The following is a 26,089-nucleotide window of genomic DNA, read 5'->3' as shown; positions in this document are numbered from 1 at the left end:
TCCCCCACCCCTCTTCTGTTTACAGGCTGCTGAAAAGACAAAATTGAGAAACATTCCTGTAAAGTAAGTTATTTTTATATCCGTTTGAAAATGTAAGTTTAATAAAGTTGTTGTGTGCAATTGCTAGAAAGACTAGGACACTAAGAAGGGCGATGAAGGCAATAGAATTCAAGTTGCCCCTAATCATAGCTATAAAAAGGTCAGTATCACTGAGGAAAGCTTTTGATTTCTCATGTGTCCATAATGATTACACTCCCCAAGTTTCATCCAGTTTCCATAAATTAACGTGTTGTCTATGAATAGCTGCCAAATAATATCACAATCATACTCAATACATAGCACTCCTAGCCTTGGGGAGGTTTGTACATGCTAAAAAGATTATGATTTTTAATTGCAATCCTTGAGAAGGTCTGACAGGGGGGAAATAACTAGGAATGTGCCAAATGATTTCCAGACACATGGGAATATTTTGCACCTATGTATCAAGGCTTTGCTATCCTGTTGATTAAGAGCTCTTTTTCACTCTGTGTGTGCATCTCTCTCACACCGTACACACACTTATGTTTCTGGTCTTTACAGTAGGGCTCTGTGAAGGATGAGCAAGCTACCAGGGAGCAATTTCCAGGGCATTTTATGAGAAGTTCTTAAATCTTAGGGCACTAGCGGCAACACTCAACCATATATCATTGAATTAAGGAAGTTGCTATATAGATGTCCTGGCTCTTTGAGAAAAGGCATTTTCAGTTAAAACTACCAGCAATCAGTGATTCTGTTTAAATAATGAATACTCCAGTCTTAATGGGCTCTTATGTACCAATAAAACACATATTTTTAGCTTCAGTAGGTGATCATTGCAGTTTAACTAAGTCCCAGTAACTGTATATTCCTGTTGCAGACAGAGAAAACATTCTTATTTTCATAGTAGTTTGCCAATCATGCTGGCTTTTGGACTGGAGTGGTTTTGTATTTGTAAGAACGTGCACTGACAGGAGTCACAAATCATTGTGTTTTAGTACACATAACAAAAGAATACAGTTCTACTTCTCACTTGCCTTCCATTGTGAGTAGTCATTTACACCTTATAAAGTCGATGCAAAATGTGTGTGAACACTCCTTGAAGTGATTAGGCAAGATGCAAGATAGTCATAAATCGCTCCCTCTTTATGTTTGATTTAATCTGATAAAAATTAGAAATAGGATCCAGCAGGGACCTGATAGCACATGAAACTTCTAATAAGACAAGGGGCCTTTCTTGCCTACAGGGCTAGTTCAGATCAGTGCAAGCTGAATTAAAGTCATTGTTAGCTGGTGGTTGTTTAATAGAGAGTGTGAAATGAGCTGTGTTTTCACCTCACATTCTGGAGGATCCAGGAGTTGCAAGGTGATGAGAGGCCTGGGGAAAAATTCCAAAATAATAATTTATCATTCATTCACTGGCTTTTTAAAAAAAAATATTTTGAGTCTTATTCTCAGGAATGGCTCAATTGAGTTGAGTTTTCATACATATAACAGAGATACTGAGCCTTGCAGTCATTAAACAGCATGTATGTGACACTGATGCCCAATTAATCCACCAGAAAGAGTTGGGAGTCAAGGGGAAAAGGTGATTTGTGTTAAGTCCTTCCTTTATAGGACTTGAGTAAATGTAACATTTTGGAATGGAAGAAGGCCAGATGGACAGTTTTGCTCTTTACACCTGCATGTGCATGTTTCACCCTGTCATGTTTCCTTCAACTGGTTGTTTAACTTCTCTTTGACTGTGTTCGTCATGGCAGCTTCAATTAGTACCCTAGGGAATCCATTATACATATTAATTACACTCTGCATAACAGCTGAAAAATCTGCCTAATATTTTTCAGTGACGTGTAACTATTTAAGGTACCTGTATACAGTTATGACTGTGTGCTAAAATATTACCTCTCAGGGCAAAAGTAAGAATAGCACCTTTAAGATAGCAGCAGTAGAAATGGATTGCATTCATATAAGCGCCACAGTCACAGTTAGTTCAGCTCAGGCTTGTCTAGCCTTTAGTCGTTGCTTTTGTAGCTCTCAAATGTCAAAGAGGATTTCACTTGAATTTTAATGTTCTTCAGCTATGCAAAATAAAGTTAGTAGCTTCCATTGTCATAAGGGCTGAAAGCTGTACAGATTCCTTCTACCATATGTGACTTATCACATACATTTTTTAAAACGCATTTCTGTTATTAAGACATATGTGATAGTACACTTCTGCAAATGTGAATTGCTTTTGGCTAAAAGCCATGCACTAATAAGTTGAGTTGAATCTAACTGCATTTGACATCTGCTACAATATATATATTTTTTACATACATAAATATAAAATATTCGGAGTTGTCATTAGCATAAAAAATTTCCTTGTTTTTGTGTTCCGCTGATGTAGTTCTTGAGTCCCAAAACTGGAACCAGAAATCACTCTCTTTTAAAGACTGTGTTTATATAGAGCCCTTGAACAGGGCATAATAGTGCTACTATTTAATGTATTAGTTTAGGAGCAAGACAAAGATTTCTGTGGAAATGGTCTATTTACTTTTCATGGCTCAGTTTATTAATGTTGCTAGTTTAATGTTCGGGAGGAAGTTTACTGTTCTTTTTTGTTCTGTTAGGACCCTCCAGCACTTAACACTTATGGAGGGAAAAAAAACAAGGAAGTTTCCTTACTAGAATTCAGTAAGGCTGCCAAGCAGCTGCTTTATTAATGTCCAAGTGCCTGTAGGTGCTTAAACTAAATGGTGTGAACTTCCTGATGGCCAAGGTAGCGTTTGGCTCCTTCAGAAGGCTTGGTCTCAGTTCAATGTTGTTCGTAGCACTGCAAGACACAACACATCCATAGGAACTCATCTTTATGTATTGGTAGCATCATCTGACATAATAGTACTTTAAATATGCACACATACTCTGTGAAAAAAAATGTTTTGTTTGTTTTAAACTGTTTTCCTCATATAGTCACTGGAATCCATGCAAGCAGTTGTTCTTACACAGAAGAGCAAATGGTTACTCATCGTTCTTCATTCCTGATATTACGTATCTCAGTCATGTAGACCAAGGACTCTTCGTACTCGTAAGCCTCTAATAGTGCTGTTTTCCCTCTAAGTGTGTGAGTCCACCACTGACCTAATATAGGCACAAGGCAAGTCTGTCTGCAACTGGGAAAGGAAGGCTGTGTGTCTACTAGTCAGGTAGAGGCAGTGGTTAGGAAGACAACTAGTTTCTTTTCAGTGTTTTCCATATTAAAGAGACATTCTTTGCATGGCAATGCCCCTCTAACTAAAGACTGGATATAATGTCACTCTAAACAAATGCCACAGATTACAGTCCTTTATATGGAAATAGCCAGATGGATTTTCTGGGAAAATGTGGGCAGGTGGAAGAATGATTTGGCTAAAACCTCATGTCATCTGACACTGTGGAATACAGCAGTTTTGTAAGAGAGAAATTAGATTTTTAAAATGGAAAATGGATGCTTTTAAGAGTGGTCCATGAACTGCTGTAGAACTGTGAGAATATATGAAGTGACTTCTTGCTTCAGGGAAGAAAACATTGCCTTCCCTGAGTGTCCTTTATACTCTCTTCTTTTATAGCCCTTTAAAAATCTTCAATAGAAAGCAATGGTATTTTCCCCAAACACCTGCATATGCTTAAATTTGCTGCAGATTTAATGACTTCCATATATATGTTTTGGGATTATAGCTTGTGTTAAAATCCCACTGCTTTTTATATTTTCAAAATATATTTGTTTTCCATCAGCCACAAGTTTGTTAGAAAGATCTCTCGTGGTTTTTTTTGTCTTTTCCTGCCATAAAACTCATCTTCTCCTCAGAAGGGCATCTGACTTGACTTGGTATGGTTTTCTGTCCCAACCATCGTTGGAAATGCAATCCATTAACATTTGATATCTTGACATTTCAATTGACCTCTCATTTGCAAAGCGCAGTGGTATTTTTCGTGGCCTTTTCATCCTTGATTATACATGGAATAGGAGTGACTGTTTCTACTGACTGCACTTTAAAAATATCTTTGTTTTACCAGCTGGAGTGGCACCTTGTTTTTCCCTCCCTGGACAGACCTTATTCTGCATGGAAGGTCTGAGGTCTTGAGCAAGTCATGCAGAGCCGGAGGATTTTCTTATTGACTCACTAAGCAGGAGGGCAAGCAGGTCAGACTCCGAGGGTCAGTTCATGTATGCTGTAATAGCAGTAACTATAAACAGATCTTTTCCACACATAGGCAAAAGTGCGGGCCAGTGGGCTGGGTCTAAAGGTTGGTTTGTTTTTAACCAGTCAGATTAGGCACTTGTAACCAACAGAGGTACGAAAGGGGTGGTGTGCCATTGGTACGCATGCCCAGCTCTTCCACTGTAGGGTATCTCCTGTACTTTATTTAAAAAAAAAAGAAGAAAAAAAGTGTGTCACATCTAAGTTGAAAAAGCCTCGTTCATGAATAATTGTATGGGAGGATGGCCATATATACATATGTATTTGTGTATATATGTACATATAGGTATACATAGACGCCTATGGACCGTAGATACCTGTGGACATGTGTGTATGTGTGCCTAAAGGACATTTGCTAAAGGACGTAAACCACTTTTAAAGAAAGAAAAAGCCCAAACCTGCTATAACTCTCATTCTCAGAAAAACTCCCAAGCAATTTCCACACCAGCACCCGTTAGTCTCTACTTCTAAACCTTCCTTCCCGTTGTTCGTCCTCAGATGCTTTCTGGTGAACTACTAAATCAGCCAGCACAAATTCAATTAGTTCCAAAAATCCATTACAACACAGCACCTAAACTGCCTGCCCATACTCATGTCTCAAAGAAATCCATTCATATTTATGTTTTAATACTTTAAGTCTAGTATGTGAAAGCACTCAAATCCGCAACAGAAATCCAGGAAAAAACCTGCTTACAGGCAATTATAGACAATGTTCTTTAGCCCCTGATCCTCCTAGTGTGTCCACTTAGGCTTCTGTGCAGGTGTGGAGCTCAGTCAGTGGGATCAGTTTATTGCAGCAGCGATGAAGTCCTTCCAGACATTCACAAAACCCCCAGATGCCACTGATTCTGCAAGTTGGGCCGTGTGGAAGAGTCTGTACAGACTTGCAGTACTCACAGCAGGATGAGCACCTGGAGCATCACTGTGAAAGACAGCACCCATATGCTGCTGTTGGTTTCCAGTGAGTTGTATTTAGGGGGGCTACGTTTCCTCAGCAGAATGTGAACTCCAGAAATGTTGCGAAGGATTATTTTACTCTTACAAGTTAAAGGTTAGTGTTGGAAATGGATTATAGGACTGCCGCCTTTAAACTGTTTGCAAAGAAACGCACATATTAAATCCTTTTTGATGATATCACATTAATCCCTAAATACTGATTTTTATGTAAATTTTGACTCTTGCAAAGGTCTGACAATTCAGCTATCCCCATGTGGTTTTATCAGAGCTCAATTGCTCCTTTAGATCTTTTTTCCTTTTTGCAGTACCTTTTGCTTTATTCCAAAGTCATCACAGCAGCTGGAAGATGTAGTACTTTAGACAAAGAATAATAACTCTATTTAATATTTTACGCTTATTTTCTGAATTTGTTCCTCTGACGCATCTTGTTAGATATATTTTTATCAGTCCAAAGGATAACCACAGTAGGGCTATTTTTATTTCTAGGGAAATGATGCGTGATAACTACTGGCAGGACCCAAAACAGTAAATCAGTCCTGTTCCAACCACAGAATGTATTAAAAGTCTGTAGCCTGTGGTAATAAGTTATAATTTAGTTGACTAGCAGTTTGTTCGGACTTACAACTGTACAAATGAGTCACATTGGCTAAGTCCTGAAATATAAAGTAGTTTGTGCTTTATTAAAGTTTTCAGCTACCACCGTAACAGGTACCTAGAGAAAACACACATATTTCAAACGGACACAATGCATTTTTGTAGTGAAATGCTTCCGACTTGATTGTATAATTTATAGGAGATGGTTAAATTACCACCCATCCTGTGTAGTGCACAATGCCTGCTTACAAGACAATGAGATGAACAGACTCTGAGACCTCATTCATCTGATCTCTTACAAATCTGAGCACGCACCATCGCTACCAAGCACCACTGGCTGTATCCAGCCACGGCGCGCCCCTCGGCTGCCAAGGCAGGCGCCGTGCTCAGGAGCCATCACAGAACTTCAGACAGCTAGAGAAAACTTTTCTTTTGTGTATTTTTATTTACAGAGACAAATATATGCCAGTTGACCAAAGCTAATCATGCATTTGTGTACAATTTGCCAGGAGTCTTGCAGCTGGGCAAAAATAAGTATTTCTGTTTTAACTGGGTCACTTTTGTTATTTTTCAAAACAACATTTTTACACCTTCGTTGCGATACAGCTTGTCAAGATTAAATTCAGGTCAGTTTTTGAAGGTTCCTAAACAGTGGAAGTCTGAGCCAAACAAAACCCTTTTTTTTTTTTTCCCTATTCCTTCTTTTGACAAAAAAAAAAAAAAAAAGTGAATTAAGGTCAATATATTTTCCAGTTTTAGCATGTATCTGTTCAAAGGAGTATCCGTTCTTCTCTCCTCATTTATGCCGTAGTTTTGATCATTTTTGATTTCATATTTGTCTTTCTGTTATGGTTTTTAATTTTAAGTTACTTCACATTTATTCAAACAATTATTCTAAGTGTTTGCTTTGGGCATTGTAGTAACAGCTGTTTTCTAACTACCTGTGATCTTTTTTAAATTAGTGTTTTAAAAATGTGTTTCTGAGCAATTAAGATATTGCAACCAAGCAACAAAGGCTAGGAAAATTGAAGAAAGGGCCTGATCCTGGTATAAAGGGGAGGACCTGTTTGGCTGGTTTCAATGCAGCTGTCTGAATCCACGGTAGGATCCACCCTTCAGATCTCATACCCCTGAATTTCATTGTTATGCTATTTTTGTGCTGCTGGAAGACAAATAACCAGAGCAAAACTGTAAGCAGTGTTAGTGTACATATATGACTATATGGTTTATTTAGGTTCTAGCATGTGCTAGGTACTCTCCAGATGAAGATCTCTGCCTTGGAGAGCCTGGTGAGAAGCAAAACTCCATTAGTTTCACTGGCATTTCTCCTAATTTTGCCTTGGTGTGAGAGGGGAGTATGACGTTTCCTTGCTCCTTCAGGCTTGTGGTCTCATGGTAATACATCTAGTAGGTCTCCTCTGCCTGTGGGGTCAGGAAAATAGGGCAGAATGAACGTGGTCTTCCTTGCTATCACCTTTTATATATCCAAAAAAAAAGTGCCTGCCATACAGCAAACAGTCCTTTACTTTGGCAGTGAATAAGTGAAATAAAAGAAGAACAGGTGTCTTTCAAGCATTTATTTTTTTTAAATACAAGTACAAAAAAATAATGATCTTGTGCTAAGTGAGAGAAGTATAAAAAAAAATCCAGTCATTTAGGATCAATGAATACGAAAGAAAGGCAAAAGCTAGATAATGTTTCAGGAAATAACACTGCTACAAGGTTAATTTTGCCTCGTACAACATTTCCTAGTATTGAATTGCCTGATATACTCCCTCAGGGATTGCTCCTGCGCTCGCAATAATCGAGACTGATTTTATTGGAAAATCACCTCTGGATGAGAGACATACTCTGGAGAGAACTTTGCATGGGTACAAATAGGTTTTTGGTGCCAGTGCCACGTTGCCTAGGCCAGCACAGTTATAGTTCCCAATCTGTCTGTGCATTCAAGCAGCAAATTCATTAGCAACCCTTCTGGCAGGATAGAAAAATAGACATATTAGGGAAATTTACTTTGAATTGTTTTCAGGATTTGTTGGATAACAGTTCAGTAATCAAATTGCGCCTCCTAACAATAGCGTTAAATATTTTTATTAATAGTGGCAGGGAAGCTGTAGATACTCCTTTAAGTGCAGAACACTTTACCGTAACGTTGTGTGACTTGCAAAGATCATGGATGAGAGAAGAGATTAGTGTAGCTGGAGTGGGGGTGCTTGTAATGTTGGAGCTGATTTTTGTTTTGTGTTCTATGTCGGGGCCGTGTTGAGTCGTGTAACTCGCACATTGCAGATGTAGTGCGTGTTCAAGTATCGGCTCATCCATCAGGGCCTGCCAGCTTGCTGGCTCTTTCCTTGTAGAAGTCAGCCGTATCTTGACAGCACTATGCTCTTTCTAACTGTGGGACCTAAGTTCAGATCTATGTAGCGGCTTCCAGGCCTTGTCAAGTGGAAACCGAGCATATTGTAAACAGAGTGCGTTTTGCCTCCAGCTGGGAGGAGGGACGCCTGGAGCGCCCGCGGACGAGGGCCTCCACTGACCTTGGAGCGACTTTGAGTGTGGGGAGGCTGGAGGAGCGCTGGGAAAGGCTGATTCAAAGAGACAGGTGAATGAGGAAGAAAAATCAAGGAGATTGGCACAAGGACGGTGAAAAAAAATCCTTCTAAGAAAGCAGGAAAAATACTTACACTCAAGGCCAGCACCAAGCCCTTATAATCAGACTCGTCTGGCCACACACCAACAGTAGGAAAAAAGAACGTGGAGTGAATTTATTAAAGAATAAATTGCATAAAGCTTCAGGAACTGACAGGGTTAAAAATTAGGATTATAAAAAATAATCTGTATACTCGGTTTCCTAATCCTGTTGTCTTCATGATTGTTCCACTGTGAGGAGGAGAGCCACCCTCAGTATCAATCATAGGAAGCTATTTAGACACCAAAATAAGTGGCATATGGCTTAGCACTTTTGGGTCTAGCAATCGAGTAGCGACCTTCTGCAATACAACTGTAGTTCGGTTCCCGGTGGACTTCACTTTGATGATTAGATATATTGAGTTCCTCGTGTCATTCAAAGACAGCAGAATTTTATACAAGTTGGTGTTAGCTTCCTCTCACTTCATTTCAATTTTCAATAACCAGTGTCATCACATGCAACAGTTTCTTCGTAATGGAACTTCATGTCAAATCGGATTTGTCTTTCAAGTGAAAGAGCATTGTGAAAAGTCTTCTGAAATACTGATGTCTGGAAAAATTCTTACCACAGTGAAAACAGGGAGAGATTATTTATTTATTTCTCCTAAAGACACTTAGGTGCCCAATCCCCACATCATTCAGGAATACTCGGAAAAGAAGCTTTACAATTGCATTTGGAGATGGTATTAGCATTCTTTATAGGATTCACCCCAGGTGCTTGCTGAAGTCATTGTTGTGCTAAGCAAATAGAAAATATTTATTCCATCATTTCTGAAACCGAAACTATGATATTTAAGGCCAAGTTCTGTGTAAGTGGAGTTATATCAGAGGAGAATTTGGACTTCAGATATTAATTGATCCCTCTATATTTCAGCACAGCAGCTATTGAATACTAACATGCTTCACTGGCACAGAACTGCTCCTTTCCTGGTACTTACTGTCTCTCCATCCCCTGTCCCTGGGCAGTGGAGAGGCATCTGTGCAGGCAGATGGAGGGAGCCAAGTGCTTTGCTCGCTGGAAGATGAAGGCATGGGCCCTCCTGGAGGTCAGGGTATAGGGGAGGGAGGGGAGAAACTCCAAGAGTAAACAGCCCGGAACGTGCATCATGGTGAGCATAAGCCTGCAAGTTAAGTGTCTGCCAGTTCTGTCAGGGATATTTCTAGAGAAATCTGGTCTCTTGGAGAATCTTCTACTTGTGCCAGTGCTTGAAGCTATATCCTCCTCAAAGCGTTACAATTTCAGTTCTCTCTTTGGTGCCCCTTCTCCATAAGGTTTCCAAAATGGAGGAACTCTTGGAAAGTCCACCTGTGTCACACAACCTGTACATTGAGATTCACCAGGCCACTTGCCATATGGCACCTCCCACGCATACGGACTGTGCTAGGTAGCGTAACAGCGCAAGCAGTGTTTTCAGAAATTAGATTCTGGGTCACACGTAAACGCTGAAGCACTTGCTGTAATTCACAATTAGTCTTAATATGCTGTAAGAAGAGTGACTGCAGATGAATGTCTCACAGCTTTATAAACTCGACATTTACCAAGCCGATACGGCTGTCTGCAGCACATATCCAAGACTGCCCATCCCATAGTTTTATTTCTTGGCAGTTTCATACAATTTTGTGAAATATTTTTTTAATGTGACAAAGTCACTTCAATTACACAGTCATTATAAGTTTTACCAAGGGTGACTATGGATCGTTTTGTGTTCATTAGAGCACAAAATTAGAATTTTCATTGCAGCAACTGTAAACAGTATTGGCTCAAAGGAGTCAAGTTTTTTTTCCCTCCATAAAGTCTTGGATAAGCTATAACTGAGAACTTCCGTGGTTTTTTTACAGATTTTAATTTTTTTTAAAACTGCCTTCTGGGTTGTTGTATTTTTACCTTCGTCTTCCTAGCCCTTGATATATTTGTTTAACTGAATAACCAGTTTCCTTCAAAATCATGACATTGCCACTCTGTGCATGAACAAGCAGATGCAGACTGTGTTTCTGATGTTGAATATACTGTTTCTTCAACTCCTTAAACATTCTAGCTTGGTGCTTGTCACTTTAGACCCAGTCAGGGTTGTAAAAGCCATAAATGGTCTTCAGGAAATAACCCTGTTTCAGAAAATACTTCATCATCTGCTTAAGTCTCGCTAAGCCCTGTTAGGCTTTCACTTAAGTAATCTCAGAGTTTATTACTTAAGCAATAATTAAAGTTTTTATTTAATAGTCTCATGAATTTATGGATATGTATGATTGAGTTTGCTCATCGTGCTGATGTAAATATAAAGAAATTGCATCAAAACCAATCATTTCATATATGCAAAAATTAAGCAAATAGGAAATAAATCTGGCACAGAGTGTTTCAAGCAATGGAGAAAGAACAGAAGGGTTTCCAATAAAGTCTGGGCTTTCAAAAGCTGTCTAGAACAGGTAAACAATAGGACTACTTCTTGTTATCTGTATTTAGAAAAATAAATAAGATCGAGAAAAGCATCCTGGAGAGAAGATCACATTTTTCATTTGATTTTTATAGTAATTTCTTTTAGATTAATTTAACCTTCTTGTTGCTGATTTAGCTCACTAGAAACAAGTAGTGTGAGACTGCTTAATAGAAAATCCAACCAAAATGTCTCATCTGCTAGTTTTTTTGGGCTGAAGGTGAACATATGCTGCTCTACTTTCCTTCTCTGTCTCTGAGCATTAGGGAGTTTGTGCTGTTCCTCACTTGTGTTTCACTTGGAAGAATTTCCAGGCTTTGTCGTAACCTAATGTGTATTTACAAGGAAGGAGAGACGACAGAGACTATTAAGAATGCGGCAAAGAACTTCAGCAGACATTCCTGTCAGAGCTGGCACAACAGCAATCTTCTCCCTTGTTCCTACAAATCCACGGAGTGCGTGCTTCTCTTGGCATGTGGCATGCTCATGTCTTGCCAACAGGATGCCCAGTCCTTAGCAATTATTTTTTTTTTAAGATATAATATGCTGTGATAGTCATTCAGGATAAGATACGTCAGCAAATGCACCAACAGGCTTTATCAGCTTGTACCTCTTAGCAAAACCTGGAGCTGCAGTGAACGGGGACAGCAGACGTACAGCGAAGGCATATCTCTGCCTCTTAAAGAAATGTGTTTAACAAGATGATGTACTATTTGCATTGCACATTTGCAATTAGCGCCCCATGAACACACAAGGAAATCATCCAAGTGGCAGATAATGGGTTAGATATATGTGGTTAGACTTCTGTAGATTAAACACAGTATTAGGTATGTGGTAGCACAGCTACAGTGATACATTGTCTAGAAATCAATATAATCTGAATAGCATGAGAGCTCACAGAAATATGGTTCTCTTATCAGACCTGTGAAGTATGTATGTTTGTGAATGCATGTGTGTGCATGCAGCAATGCAAATTACTGGGTGGTAAGATTAGCAAATTCTGGATTGTGGAAGTCTTACTGTGTATAGTAGAAAAATTTCCTTCAAAGACATATAAAGGTTTGATTCTGCAACTTTATTCTCAACCCTATAATTTTACAATAGCTGGCATAAATTAGCAAACTAGAAGTCTAAGTATATGTGTCTGACATGCCTCTCTAAAGAAATAACAAGACAAACGCACATGGTGAAACAGGAGTAGTATGTGTAAAATATCTGTGCTTTTGTGCACATCGGTTACATTTAAGTCAGGCAAAGGAAAGAAAAATCCTTCAGCTGCAGTTTATCCGTGGTGTTTGTAATCTGGAGCTCTCTGAATATATTTCTTTTTAACTTCAAGGACTTTCAGTCTGTAAAGAAACTGGCAGTGCCAAGCATTCCTTCTCTACTAAGTGTGATAATTTCTGAATCCAGACAGTGGTTCGCTTGCATTAATGTGCTCGGTGGTCTGGTGGAAATCAGTAAAATGATGAGGCACAGTGAGGGGGGAGGCGGGCCTTCCACATTTATTTATTCTGGATAAATGGTGCCCATTAATCTATCAGGAAAATATGGAATTAGCAGGGAAGAAACCACAGTTGCAAATTTGGCAGTTGCTAGCGTGCACAGATGGTCTTTCAGTGTTTTAAGATTTTCCAGTCTTTTGATATTGATACCAACATTGAAAAGTAGCCTGTGTATTGCTAATGTTTATCTAGAATAGCCATAGAAAAATAGCATTGTGTATTTTGGATTGTTCAATCTCCTCTCGGTGTATTTGCATAATTTTTTTAATCTTAAAGGTAAACTTTTTATGCTCTGTCTGTCTTTGGTTATTTTAAGAAGCATAATTGGAGTATGATTTCCTAAAATAAGAAAGGTTGCCACTCTATCCAGACAAAGGCATTAGGAAGAAAGAGACTCTTACATGTGATTTATGTTGAACAAATTTTGCAGTTAGTAGCTTTCCTACTGTTACTGGTAGTGTGCTTCTTGTAAAGTGATGTTCTCAAAACCAAGATGCTGAGTCTCTCTTGATAGTGTTGCTTATGCTTATTCTGCTGACAACTACTGATTTTCAGTCGCTATTACTCCCCGTAGATTCACTGAAGCTGGGAATCTGACCCTGGCAATGTCTCCATTCAATGTTTCAGGGCATGAAGTCAAGAGGGAAGGATAATGTCATCTGCTTAATTTGCTCCAGGAGTGTTTGGTTGAGTCTTTAAAGACCTTGTTGAAATATTTCACAGAGGAAATCACAGAATAATTCTTGCCAACTTTACTTTGAGTTTATTCTCAGCTGACCCAGGGAATGACTGTTCTGAAATGTGCCTTCTGCAGCGCTGTAGTTGTGTACACAACCCACACGTGCACAGGACAAAGACGTCTTTGACTACAAACAGCCCAAGGTGCTTTGTATCAAAAACTGCTGAGGAAAAAAATACATTAAAAAAAAATTATCTCAGTGCGCCACAAATATTAATCTGGCGAAAAAAGATCTGGGATGCAAAAGTAAGGTGAAAGTTTTAGGTGTGTGACAGAAACAATGTGCTGCTACCTGCAGTGTATCCAGGTGTATAGGTCTCATCTATATAGATCTGCATGAAGTCAGATAGACAGACAGTCAGACAGATGGACAGTCGGGCAGACAGACAGGTAGATGTGGATATCTAGATACAGGTATGCCAAACTTAGCGTTAGGGCATATAGGTCTGCTTCTAAGGCTTTTCTGGTTTTAAGTAAAACAGTCTTGCCAATATCTACCAGTAAGAGAAACATTTCTGAAGAATTAAATATTAGGTGCTAACAAGAAAATTTTCTGATTACTGTTCAGCAGTGTCCTGGTTCTGGCTAGGACAGAGTTAACTTTCACCTGAGCTGGGAGAGGAGCTGGAGCTGGTGGCACCTGTGGCTGGGGGACACAGCTGGGGCAGGTTACCAATTAGCCAAAGGGCTGTTTCCCATGTGACATCACGCTCAGTGTATGAGTGAGGATGGTGGGATGAGGTATAGTACTGATCCTGAGCGGGACTAGGTCTGATCTTCCTCAGCAGCTGTGGGGGTGCTACAGAACAGACCTAGAAGCACCGTGCTGCTTCAGACAGTAGTTCCCATCTTTGATGCGCATAGCCAGATTTCCTGTACCACCTCAGAAACAGAACTGGTTTTGTTTTACAAGCAAGGACGCAAAGTGTAGAGTTTTATTTTGCAATTTGCTAAATGCCATCTTGGGTAAACAGGCACTTTAGCTTAAACAATACATGTGATGTATGGCAGAAGAATTATGTCATGTATTTTGCAAGCTATACTTTTATTTATTCATACCAAGAGAATGGTTGCCTCTTCTGCAACTGTCTGATACTATTGTCTGATGGTCAGTGTGTAATCCATTAGAACCATCTGATCTTTTTCTAGAAAACTGGCTCACTGGTCATTCTCTGCCTTGTACTTTGGCTGTTGAATTTTCCTGATAAACTGTAGTACCTTGCACTTGTCCACACTGAATTTTGTCCTATTTCTTCAGATCTTATCACCACTTCATCAGGATCATTTTGTATTCTGACCCGTCCTCTAAAATGCTTGCACACCTTCTCACACGGGTGTTATTTGCTAATTTAACAAGCATACTCCCTGTTCTGTCATCCAGACTGTTAATGGCATTCTAAAATGTCCATGTCCATTGTATAGCTACTGTGACAGTAGTTAAGCTTTAGTCCTGACAGGTGTTTCTTACTACATCTGTAATAAAAATGAGATATAATACTGATGATCGTTTGGGCAATTTATGTGATCTGTAACAGACAGTTTATGGAAATGGATCAACCCTTTAAAATCTTGAGACGGCTGCACGTCTTGCAGGACTTCTTACGGAAGTCTGCAGATCCTGGAGGGTATGAACTTATCAGCTTTTTTGTGCGTATGTGAAATTTCCATTTAGCAAGCCACAAAATGCACAAAAAACTCACTGCTGGTTTTGACTGCAATAATATTCTTCATAGTAGCTGTTATGGGGCTATGTTCGGACTTGTGCTGGAAACAGCATTGATAACACAGGGATGTTTTGGTTGTTGCTGGGCAGCGCTTACAGAGTCCAGGCCTTTTCTACCTCTCACCCCACCCCACCCCACCAGCGAGGAGGCTGGGGGACCACAAGGAGTTGGGAGGGGACACAGCTGACCCCAACTGACCAAAGGGATATTCCACACCATAGGATGTCATATTCAGTGCATAAAGCTGGGGGAAGAAGAAGGAACACTTTCGTCAACAGCAGTTAAAGGCTCTGCAGCTCTGATTGTCTATTTGCTAACTCACTGCATATGAATTTGATTAAATACTGCCCACTGCCAATGTTCTTGCAGCACTGGCAGTTCTTTAGTTTTATATGTTCCTGTTTTGTCCTTAAAATTTTTTTGAGGAAAATCCCCAATTTCTTTCTAGTCTACATGACATTTAAGACAGTAGTGCAGATCCTACACCACTGTGGGACAGAGATGCAAAAACAAAGCAAAAAAAAAGTGGAGACTGGAAGCAGAGAAGAAGAAGTCAGACATCAGGCTAGACTGATAAGCATGCAAGATTGTTGTTGTGTAAGCAAAAACTGACCCTGGTCAGCTCTAACTAGCGTTATCTTCAGTGATTGCAGATATTGCTGGAGGAATTTCTTCATTTGTTAGTATAAACCAGCAATTCACCTAGACTTCACTCAGAAGTCATATACAGTCATATCGTCACTCAAGCACATACACCAAAATTCATCCACATATCTCAAGAATAAAGCCATGCATCTAATAATATATGTAGAGGATTGTTCTCAGCGTATATCCTGGCGTATGTACTTTGACTTATCATTTGAAAGGAGTAATTTAATATTTTTTTAAACATAATTGTGCTACCGTCAAATGACCTTTTAGTCACTGCTCTATGAGTCTTGGTTGTGGGATTCCCCACTCCTTTTGTCCTGTGTCCCCCACTGCAGTGAATTTCTCATGTCCTCTCCCTAATTTCCCCACATACAGGTATATAGAGACCTAAGTACTGCCTCCATTCCATAAACTGTCTCAGGCCTTCATTCTCCTACTTTTGCAGCATCCTACAGGAGTTCACTAGCATTTGGGGAACACTAGCACACTCATGTTGACTTGGGTACATGTACAATGCTGTTCATGTTTATAGCATTTGTTTTGCTCCATCTTCTAAACAAAATGTCCTGAACCTTTGACCCACGCTCTGTCAGGTCTTTCCTCTGCCCTTTGGGTGTTCCTCACTGCATTTGTGCATACCTGATTGTTTTATTTTGCTTTGACTTTGAGTTACTTGGGTCCATCTCTTAATTTCGTATCATTTGCCAGAGTAAAGGCAGAGCCATGGGCTTGTGGTTTGGCCCAACAGAATATTAAGTGTCATTCTCTGCATAAAAGCATTTCTGACTCATTTTTATGCTATAACTCCATCAAGATTATTTTTTCTTGGCCCATAACCATTGTACAATGATCAGTCTTTTAAAGAAAAGTGCCTGTCTCCAACACCAAAGCCCAAAGAAGTTAGTTTTGTTGTCAGCTTTCTAGTGGACCCAGGAGAAAATCTATCCACTGCCATCCTCACAAGTGAGAACTCAGGGAACAATCTCACATCCATTTTTCCATTTAGATTCCCAAGTGCCTTTGTGTATTTGCTCTGACCTTATGTTGGGAAGAGTTGCAAGTTGCTAGCAGTCATCTTCTCCGTATTTTTTCTGTGACCATAATTCACTGTAATGGAAACATTCCAAACCAATTAGAAACACGGTCCATATAGCAACCTGCACTCAAAAATTCAGTGTAGAACACTAACCTTCTTTAAAGAGGCAAACCCCATCAAGAAGATGGGGTTATTGGAAGTCCTGAGTCTGTTCTTCATAAGCTTTACACTTTGTTCATATACTAGACTGCATCTTAAATATAAACCTATCATCAGGTTTAGCAAATCAATACCATAAGAGTGTGAAATGGTCCCCAGAAATCTCCAGAATGCCATTTCACAGTAAAAGCAATTGAAAAAGAAGCTGCAGTGGAATATCTTATGAGATAGCCATTTAGATCACAAAAGGATCATAAAAGTCAGAAGCAGTTTGTTTGAAGCAAGGTTCATAATATAACCATACCGAGCTTGCTGGGAAGAAAGAGGAAAATTGCAAACCAATTTGTGGTTACGGCTTTCTCTGTCAATTCTACAGGGAGTTAAAACTTGTAAAAGGTGGAACTTTTGCCATCTTACATTGCTCAAGTAGAAAGAGATAGCTTATAATCATAGTAGCTAAACAAACACCAATTATTGAAAGGCAATATAGTCTTTATTAACTTCAAAGCAATTAGCACTTCTTCCGTTCATTTACTACTGAGCAAGGTGGTGTCAGACAGTGGCATTTGTCAGTAATAATCTGAGCATCTTTTGAGGCTTGCCTTCCTATGTTCTCAGAATATTTAGTCAGTGAAGTTTTGATACTTTCTCTTTAGGCGCAATGAAGGCACTAATGAAAGCATTTTTAAAAATGTTTCTGTGAGCAAATGCCACCTGAGCTTGCCACCCTGTTTCAAACATTTTGTATTGCTTAACAACATATTTCTTAAAAGATTATTGTGTTCCAGTGCAGGATAATAGGAACAGAGCATCCTGGAGGAAGTCATAGGTCACAAAGCCAAAAAGCCCACTGTAAATCAATAAATCAGTTTGTTTTGTCACACCCTTTCAATTCTACAAGTGTCTTGTACACACCCTTTGAATTAATATGTAATCTTTGTTCCACAGGAAGAGCTAACCTGTGCCCTGGCTGGCTAGAATGGTTCAGGTCAGATTTAAACAAATGCCTCCAATGGTTGGAAATTTAATTAGGTTGCAGTTACAAGACCTTTAATTCTTTTTTTAAAAAATCCTTATGATTCATGGTTGATTAGAAGCTAATATGGAGACAGTCTACCTTCTTCTTTGCTTCCTTTTTAAAAAAAAATCTGGAAAATAAAAATAGTTTCTGTTTATTCTTCTGCTAACATTTTTCTTTAAAGAGTGGCACTGCTTTAATAAAGATATAGGAAATTAAATTCAGCTGTGTTACACTCAATCAGATTACTTTGGACAAATGAAAAGTAATACTGCCTCCTTTAATACCATTAGAAGAATTGATATTGCAGAATTCTTTTCAGATCGCAGTGCACTGGCAATTAGAAGCCTGATGCCATTTGCCCTTTGGTGACACCCACGTGCTGTGCCGCTGGGAAATGTCTCAGTGCTGGATTTTGGACACAGGAGGTGGAGGGCTAACCTGCTGCGATGCACTTCCCGTTTGCTTCGCTGCCACGACCGTAGGTGAGGCTAAAGCCCAGGGCAGGGAGCGCAGCTGGGACTGGGGGAGAGCAGGGCCACTATGTACGTGTGTAGCTCTCATGTCTAGGGATGCTCTCCCCAGCACTGTTTATGGACTGGGACACAGCCTGGGCTCTCCTGCTCTCTCCAGGATCCAGGAGATTAAGCAGGATTGTTCAGTTAAGCAGGATCAGGTTCTAATTACAGTATCTTTAAGTGATGGTTGTCATAAAGGGTTCACATCTGTATAATGGAGTGAAAATGTGTAGGCTGAATTTTTTCTGCTGCCTTGTAGGTGGCTGACCCTGGCCCATTGCAAGGGAGCTCGGCTGGCCAGCTGTGGGAGGACCGTGTGGCTGGCTGGTGGCGGCAGCACAATAGGTTTTTGCTGCCTGCCTCTGTGTAGTGTTGCCAAAAAGTCCTTTCTTCATGCAGATTCGCAGTCGCTGTCACGCTGTGGCTCCCCGGGCACCAGGCATGAAGCAGAAGAGGCCTCCAACCACTCTGCAGTGGGACGTGCCATTGCCCCGGGGTTAGGCACAACATCCAGTTGTGCTCTTGGTTTCCGAAGCTGCTGCTACTCATTCCTCAGCAGCTCAGGTCCTGGGCTATAGAGCACTAAATGAGTACTTGAAGTGATTATGCATTATTTATCTACGTTTATGAACAATGCAGTTCATTCATGTTGTCATTTACTGTGCATATTAGGAAAGTTATTGGGATCTTTGGGCAATTTCTGTTCCAGGAAGTAAGTGTGGTGTATTTTGTCTTACGTAACCCTCCATTTATCTCCCAAAGCCTGCTTTCTGGATACCTACTTTTTTTTTTTTTCAGTTTTGCACATATTCTTGTGTCTGAAACAATGAGAAAAAATGCACATTAAAACATCTGTTCTAATCCATTTGTCAGAGAGGGACAATTACAAATAGCACTTTACCAATTAATTAGTAACCTTATTCATCATATAAACTCAAATCATGCTAAGGCAGCTTCTTTTCCTTTGCATGATTTGCACCGTTTTTATCATCTTATGTGACTGATGCTGCTGAAATAAATTTCTCAACATGGCTCAGAAAGACAAAGGCAAATTATCTCTTTCCCCAAGTGAGTGTTAATGAGTAGGAGGCTGGTGTGCATCATCTCTACCACTTCTTGCAGTGTCCCTTGTTGCAGGCTGGAAAAAAATAAATCTTAATTATTAAATTCTACTAGAAAATCCTTCATCCTGGTTTGTGGGTAGCCAGAGCACTCTCCTAGCATGGGGCCATTGGTCTCTGTTAGCCACATCAGGAACAAGGTCAGCGCAGTGCGGCAGCTGGTGTACTGGCTGGGCTCACCAGCATGTGAGAGCAGTTCACAGGGTTTAACAACAGCAAATACTCCTGGCAACTTAAAATCATCTGCAGGCTGGAAGCAAAGGGACACAGATGCCACTGATAGCCTGTGTAGCATTACAGACATAACGCACAGCCCTCAACTAGTGTAAAGCAGCGTATCTCCAGTTATTTAATTAGGTCAGCATAGTTTCATACCAGTGAAGGGTTTGTCCCATGAATCAGAACTTCTTCTGGTGTATCTCTGTTGATTCATTTGGAGTTACCCCAGCAGAGAATTTTGCTCCAAAGCGTTGTAGAAATAGAGAAGTATGACAAGATGAGAAGAGGGTCTAACGACTGAAGCCATGAGGTATGAGACATAGAGAGAGAAGACAGACAGTTTGTTGCTTTGTGGTAAGCAAGCTAATTCTCAAGATGAAAGTTTGGGTTTTTTTAATCCTACTTATTTAGTAGAATGTAAATAAAGGCTTGTCTTGCATAGCGAACCTTACCATAGCATCAGACTCTCCGAGTAGGGCCAGGACTCGCAGGAGTCACACTGGTGAAAATCCAAAACAATTCAACTGTAGTGAGGGAAATGTCTATTACATTTAAAAAAATTTTTGTTTCTAGCTCAGTGTTAGGACTTCCAGTCAAAATAGACTTAGTATTAATTATTACTAACATTTGCTTTAAAAGACAATTCCAACAATGAGAAATGGGACTAAGGAACTGCGTCAGTGACGTGCAGCTCTTGCTCATGTTTGGCAGTAAAGTTCAGCTACTTCATGGCCACCAGAAGGATTTCAGGAGATCTTCTCATGAAGCTGTGAATACTTTCAGTAAAACTGAACCAAAAGAAGAAAAAAAAAAAAAAGAGTATAATACTTCCCTATGAAGCTGTGGGAGTTTGGTGTTTTTTTCATTACATTTTTGTACTTCAGAGCAGCGGCACTTTGGGGATATGATTTAGGATCAGCTCCAACTCTCAGTCAAGTTAACGTGAGCTGGATTAGTTCCTCCACGACACGCAGTTGTAGTCGAGTTGTGTGTGGAAACAAGCAACTGTGAACACATGCCTACGCGCATCATGTGTCCCAGGTGGCTGTGGAGGGGCCTTCACACTTCTCATTTTGCAAAATGCAACTCTTCAACCAGCATTTTTTAAAAGTCCTTAAAATGTGAAGTGAGTATAACTGATACAGAAGCGTCTGGCTGCCTTGTGAATAGCCTGAAACTACTTTTCTCTGAGATGCAAGCGATGCTCTTCAGTGCAGTGCGGGCTGATGCAGATGATGACAGGGATGCTTCAAGGATCAACATCTGTTACCCAAACAGTCAGCATGGCCAGAAAGGAGAGAACGTTGCTGAAGGAGAGATGTGTGGGCGTTCGTAGGGTGAATTCCCCCTATGCTGTGGGAAGTGAATCTGTGACAAACTGTCAGTGTGGAAGATGTGTGCGGGCGAGTTAGACATGAACATGTGCAGGCATTTGACAAGATATAAATGGTATCCTGGATGTCCCTGGTTGTATTTTACTGCAGGAGCATGCTGCATTTAGAAACTAGGAGGAACTGCTCTGGTAAAGTCTAGTCCAGTGGTCTATAAACAAGACTTGAAGTAGGAATCCTAATTTTTCATGCTTGCCTTTTTTTTTTCTCAAAATCTCTGTCATACAATTCAGAACTTTGCAGCCTGTGTGCCAAGATCTAGGCATCTTAAAAGTCCTTACAGAAACAAGAAGTACTAAAAATTTTTAATTGAATTTGGTAAACTGTTGTGGGAAAGGCACAGGAATTTGGAATAAGACATTTTGTTGAAGACTTCATGTATCAAATAAATGTATTAGGTGTTCTCATATGTGGGTGATACATACATCCTAGATAGCATACCAGCATGCAGAAGAAAAATAACTCTAATAGTTACACCACTGCAAAACCTAGATGGAGGGAAGAACCTGGAAACTCTTAGCGGATTCTTCTTGATCTTTTTGTGAAAGTGTGTGAAAAAAACAGATAGCTGTTGGTTGTGCATAAGAATGAGGAGAATTCTAGTGTGGTCTGGAAAACTGACTTTTTTGTACACACAAGACACAAACATATGAATTCAGCTGTATTAAGTGCTTTTTCATAAATATCTCCAATCAAATGAAATATTTTGACAGTCTTGAAAACAACATGCTTTTATTAAATTGATCGAAAGGTTCTATTGGCTCTGCATTGCACTGCGTAAGGCATCCCTCACAGACAGGATGCAGCCAGCGTAAAGCTCTCAGCAGGGACTGCGCTCTGGGCTTAACTGATTATATAAAACATTTTGAGTCAATTTAATGAAACAAAATATTTCATTGTGAATGAAATTTACTCGAAATATTTTATTTGGATTTTCCCAATAGAAATGTATGACTTTGGAGGGGAGTTTGAAATTTTCTTGCAGGTGGTAATGCCAATAATAATGAGAATTTGGTTTTGTCAGGTTACCTGGGGGAGAATTTCTAAGAGCTCTGCTGTGTTTTCCGTAGAAGAGCTAATTAGGATTGCACTTCTCAAGTCCTGCTGGGGACACGAGCTGTGGTACAACCTTCTGCGTCACCAGTGGAGCACCAGACCCTCCAAAGAAGTTACAATAAATGCAGTAGCCCTGCCTGAAGGCCCTGGGTCTGTGCAGGCTGGTACTTGGGGCAGTGCCTTTGGGTGGTTCAGCTCTGCCAGCAGTGCAGCGGTGAAGAGCAGTGCAGATGCTCAGCTGCTGTTCAGCAAAGGCAGCTGGAGCTGATGTGACTGAATAAAGAGGGTTTCTTTCAAGCCCATTGGGCCCAGGGTGATTACTGAACACTACAATCAGGGTCTTTTACTTTTTTTTTTTTTTTTTTTTTTTAAGTTTGATTGCTCTCGCATGAGACTGGAAGGCAGAGAAAGGGCTGTGGCAGTACAGATTCCTATGATCTCCCCTTGCCATGTAATCAGAAGAGCTCTGCAATTGAATATTTCACAATAATCCCTGCATTTTCAATGGGGATGATATAAAAGCAAATATCAAGGCCTCTGGCTGACAAAAGCAGAAGATAGAGGGAAAATATGAAAATAGCAACTTACTTCAGCAATAAAGAGAGTATATTTTATACTGTAGCTTTTCTTTTTGTTAAATCATGACTTTCTAGTAAATGACATCCCAGAAGATATTTATCAAAGCAGGAAAGCACTAGAAAGGAGCACCCTGCTTTCACTTTAATATTTCTCCTTTTCTTCTGACATTTTCTTGCCTAGAGATCTAATTCCATTAAATATGTACATTTTTGACTGGAAGACTTCTTCATGTATCTTTCAGATGAATCTTAAAAGTACATAAGGTCTGTAGGGCAGGTTTTTTTAAGTGCAAATGAGGCACACAGTAGAATATTGTCTATGAGGCTTTTCAAATTATTTATATTCCTGCAGTGCTTTACCTTTCTCTTTCTGTGATAATGATAAGGAAGAAGTGAGACTCCAGTGCACCTTCTGTGGAACACTGTCAAACAACATTAGTCATATTTAATATCTGACATGCAGGAACTTACTTTGGTTGATCTCCATTTTTATTGGATTTTTTAGATGTGTTCATGTCTGTACCTTTCTCTGATCCCATAGCACATTGAAGTGTTAAAACCCATAAGGCCCGTGACTGGTCAGTGTTAGAGCCCCATTACACTCTCATGGATGGATATAAATTAACGTTCCCTCATTAAACCCACTTCGCAGTACATGTGAATCTGCTGTAGGAATAATGACAGGTAAATGCTTTGTTGGCCCCCAGCCATGCCCACTTGTGCCATTCTCCTTCAGCCTTCTTCTGAAGCTGTGTAGAGCTGGGCCACGACGCTGCTTGGAAAGACGTGCTCTCCAGGTCGCTTGGGCGCTGTAGAGAGTGGTACGGGGGCTGACTAGGTGCCTGTGTTCTCCACATCACCTTTGAAACGATGACCTTATGTTGTGTTGGAGGCCACTGTGCTGTAGGAGTTGCTACTTCAGATTTGGTATAAAGCAAAGGTCCTGGCCGTTTGCAGTCGTTAAAGATTTGATTGCTTTCTCATATGAATTTGAGTTAAGGGTGCTAATCCTGGTGTTACAGCCAAATTGCTACTTAAGTAATTATGATCTGCCTAAACGTCTGCCAGTACTGCTGCTAGTGTCGCCCTCATCCCATTATCTCTGAGCATCTCGAGCTTTATTTCAGATCATGTTTGAATAACTTATCCTCACCATCATGCAGTGGCCTTAGCTGTGCTTTACCAAGAAATGCACAGAGTTACGCTGATGTGAAGGCTGAGATGCTAAGGCTTTCCTTTCTCTGGTTGTGTTGAGAAGAAGTTCAGTGAATTAAACTTCTGCAGAGGAGGGAGGGTCTTCAGCAGGAGTAAGGAGTGACAGAGTGATCTGTTAAGTCTCTCTAGCAGTTATCTGAGAGCTAATTAAATCTTTACAAAGCTTTTGCTGGGCCAAATGTTCATACCTTCCATAGTGTTAACTAGCTGTAATACCTCAAAAAAAATGATATGGTTAAGGGCTGTATGAAATATAAGGCCATCTTCAGTCCAGTCACTCTGGGCAACTCGTTCCTCTCCTAACAAAAATGGCAAATTGTTCAGCAGAGCCTCTCTGTCCCCTGCCCTGGCTGTGGCTACTTGTGTGTGTGGCTACTTGTATCTCCTCGGCTCTCCTCTCAAGACCTCCTAGTTCTTCTGTCCTATTGCAGACTTCATCTTGCTGTCCCTTTACTTTTTTAAACTCTGGTTTGCTCTGTTCTCTCTTGGACTCTTCTTTAAAGCCACACTTGCAAATAATCTCTTTTTGTGTTTTACACCTCCCACATCTGGCACTGTGGGCCTTGCCTAGTCCAGCACTGCGGCAATGAGTCACAGGTCTGAGGCGCGGTGTGGAGGCCTGTGAATGCATCCCCTTCACAAAGCAAATGCTCACACTTACCTTCTTTTGTAGGATAGAGTTGGTTTCCCCTCATATGTTGACCAGCTTTACTGAGAAGAAAGAAATGGCTGTGGCAAGTTGTCTTGCCCATCCCACTTAAATATCTCTTCTCCTTCAGATGATGAGCAGCTCCCCTACGTGTGAGCAGCAGCTACCAAGCTGAGCAAGTTCCATAGAAAATGTCTTTCTCCTGAGTCTCTTTTATTGTTGTACAAAAGTACAAGTGCCTGTGGGGATGGTTGCACTAAGTGCAAGTTGAACAAAATACATCAAAAGTCAGGATTGCGCTTAGTCCCAGAGACTTGAAGTATTTCTCTCAGAGCTGATACTTAGCGTTGTCCATTAATTTAGTTTACTGTTTGCTTACAAGTTGCAGAATATAATGGTTACCACTAAGAAAGCCTAAACCCCAAGTAATTGACACCAATGTATTAAAACATGGCACACTCCCAGTGAAAAACAGTACCAGCATACAAACTCTGTAGCTTTGTGGTTGCTCTTGGAGTTCAGCTTGGTGTTAGACTTGGAGCTTGAAAGCCTGGGTGTAACTTTTGCCTCCACCTTCCCCACAAAACTGCTTTTGTTTCTCGTCCTTGCGTGTGTTGTTTTGCTGTTGAACTTCATTCAATATGTAATCTGCTCTGATAATATTGCCTTCACCGTAAGTTCCTGAGGTGGTTTTGAACTGATGAGTGCTCTCAGCTTCCTTCATTTTCTCCATCACTTTTTTCCCCTTTTCCTCTTCCTTTTCATTTTTTCGTTTTTCTTTTCCTTCTCCTTTTACTTCTCCTTCTCCTTTTCCTTTTCTGATGTGTGGCTAATTGGTCCCAGATCTGGAAGGAAATATCCACTTCTGCTCAGAGTCCTTCTGGTTCCCTGGCTGAAGGACAGTACTGCCATTCATCACCGAACTCAGACACTGTGAGCAGGATGCCACTTTGCCCCTCCCTGCCAGCTCAGCCCCCTTTAGAAATATGTAGGCTTATCCTGTGTAAATGCGGTCCTCTCCAGTGTTGCCAGCCAGTTTCTAATGTAGTGAAATGGTCAGCCCTGCAGCACGCTGAGATTCCCAGGCCTTCTTTTTTGTAGGCCTGTTTTTCCTGAAGTTAGGAAAGTGGTTGCCTTTCTTTAATTGTTGGTTTGTCGTATGGGATTATTTCTTCTTTCCAAGTCTTAACTTGACTTTCAAGTGGCGCCAAGGTCTGCTATTGTAATTGCACATGGCTTTTGACAGGGAGTAATTCAAAGAATAAGTCCTCTAACTTTAGTTCATGCAAGTTTTGAAAAATCATAGTGCAGATGTTGAATTATACCTGAGTCTTTTACCTGCACAAGGAGTTCTTGGGCCTGCTGACTTCTGCAAACTGTTGTCTGCTAGCGTCTCCCATCAGCGCGGTGTATTCCCAGAAGTACTTGAACTGTGGCAGTTTTAGTTGCACTGCAATCAGTGTCAGAAAAAAAAAATACTTTTCAGTTTAGCATTGCGACTGCAAGACCTTCCCCTCCATGTTTCCTTCCTTTGGGCTGCCTGGCTGCTGCTCTCCACGTACACACTCCATCCCCAGATGTTTTGATGACATCTCTGCTGATAAGTACTA

The 26,089-nt window shown here is 40.4% G+C and overlaps 1 protein-coding gene across 2 annotated transcripts in view; it reads left to right on the top strand.

The window, feature by feature from the left end:
* AFF2 (ALF transcription elongation factor 2) overlaps positions 1-26,089 on the top strand; it is a 345,930-nt gene that overhangs the window by 264,566 nt on the left and 55,275 nt on the right. For both annotated transcript variants that reach the window (XM_086756076.1, XM_086756075.1), the window contains exon 9: positions 26-63. In XM_086756076.1, coding sequence (XP_086612202.1) covers positions 26-63 — 38 coding nt within the window. The remainder of the gene's footprint in view (positions 1-25; positions 64-26,089) is intronic.

Source organism: Chlamydotis macqueenii, chromosome 11 (assembly GCF_036417535.1).
Source record: "Chlamydotis macqueenii isolate bChlMac1 chromosome 11, bChlMac1.mat, whole genome shotgun sequence".
Classification (NCBI taxonomy): domain Eukaryota; kingdom Metazoa; phylum Chordata; class Aves; order Otidiformes; family Otididae; genus Chlamydotis; species Chlamydotis macqueenii.
This window is presented reverse-complemented; position numbering and strand designations above follow the sequence as displayed.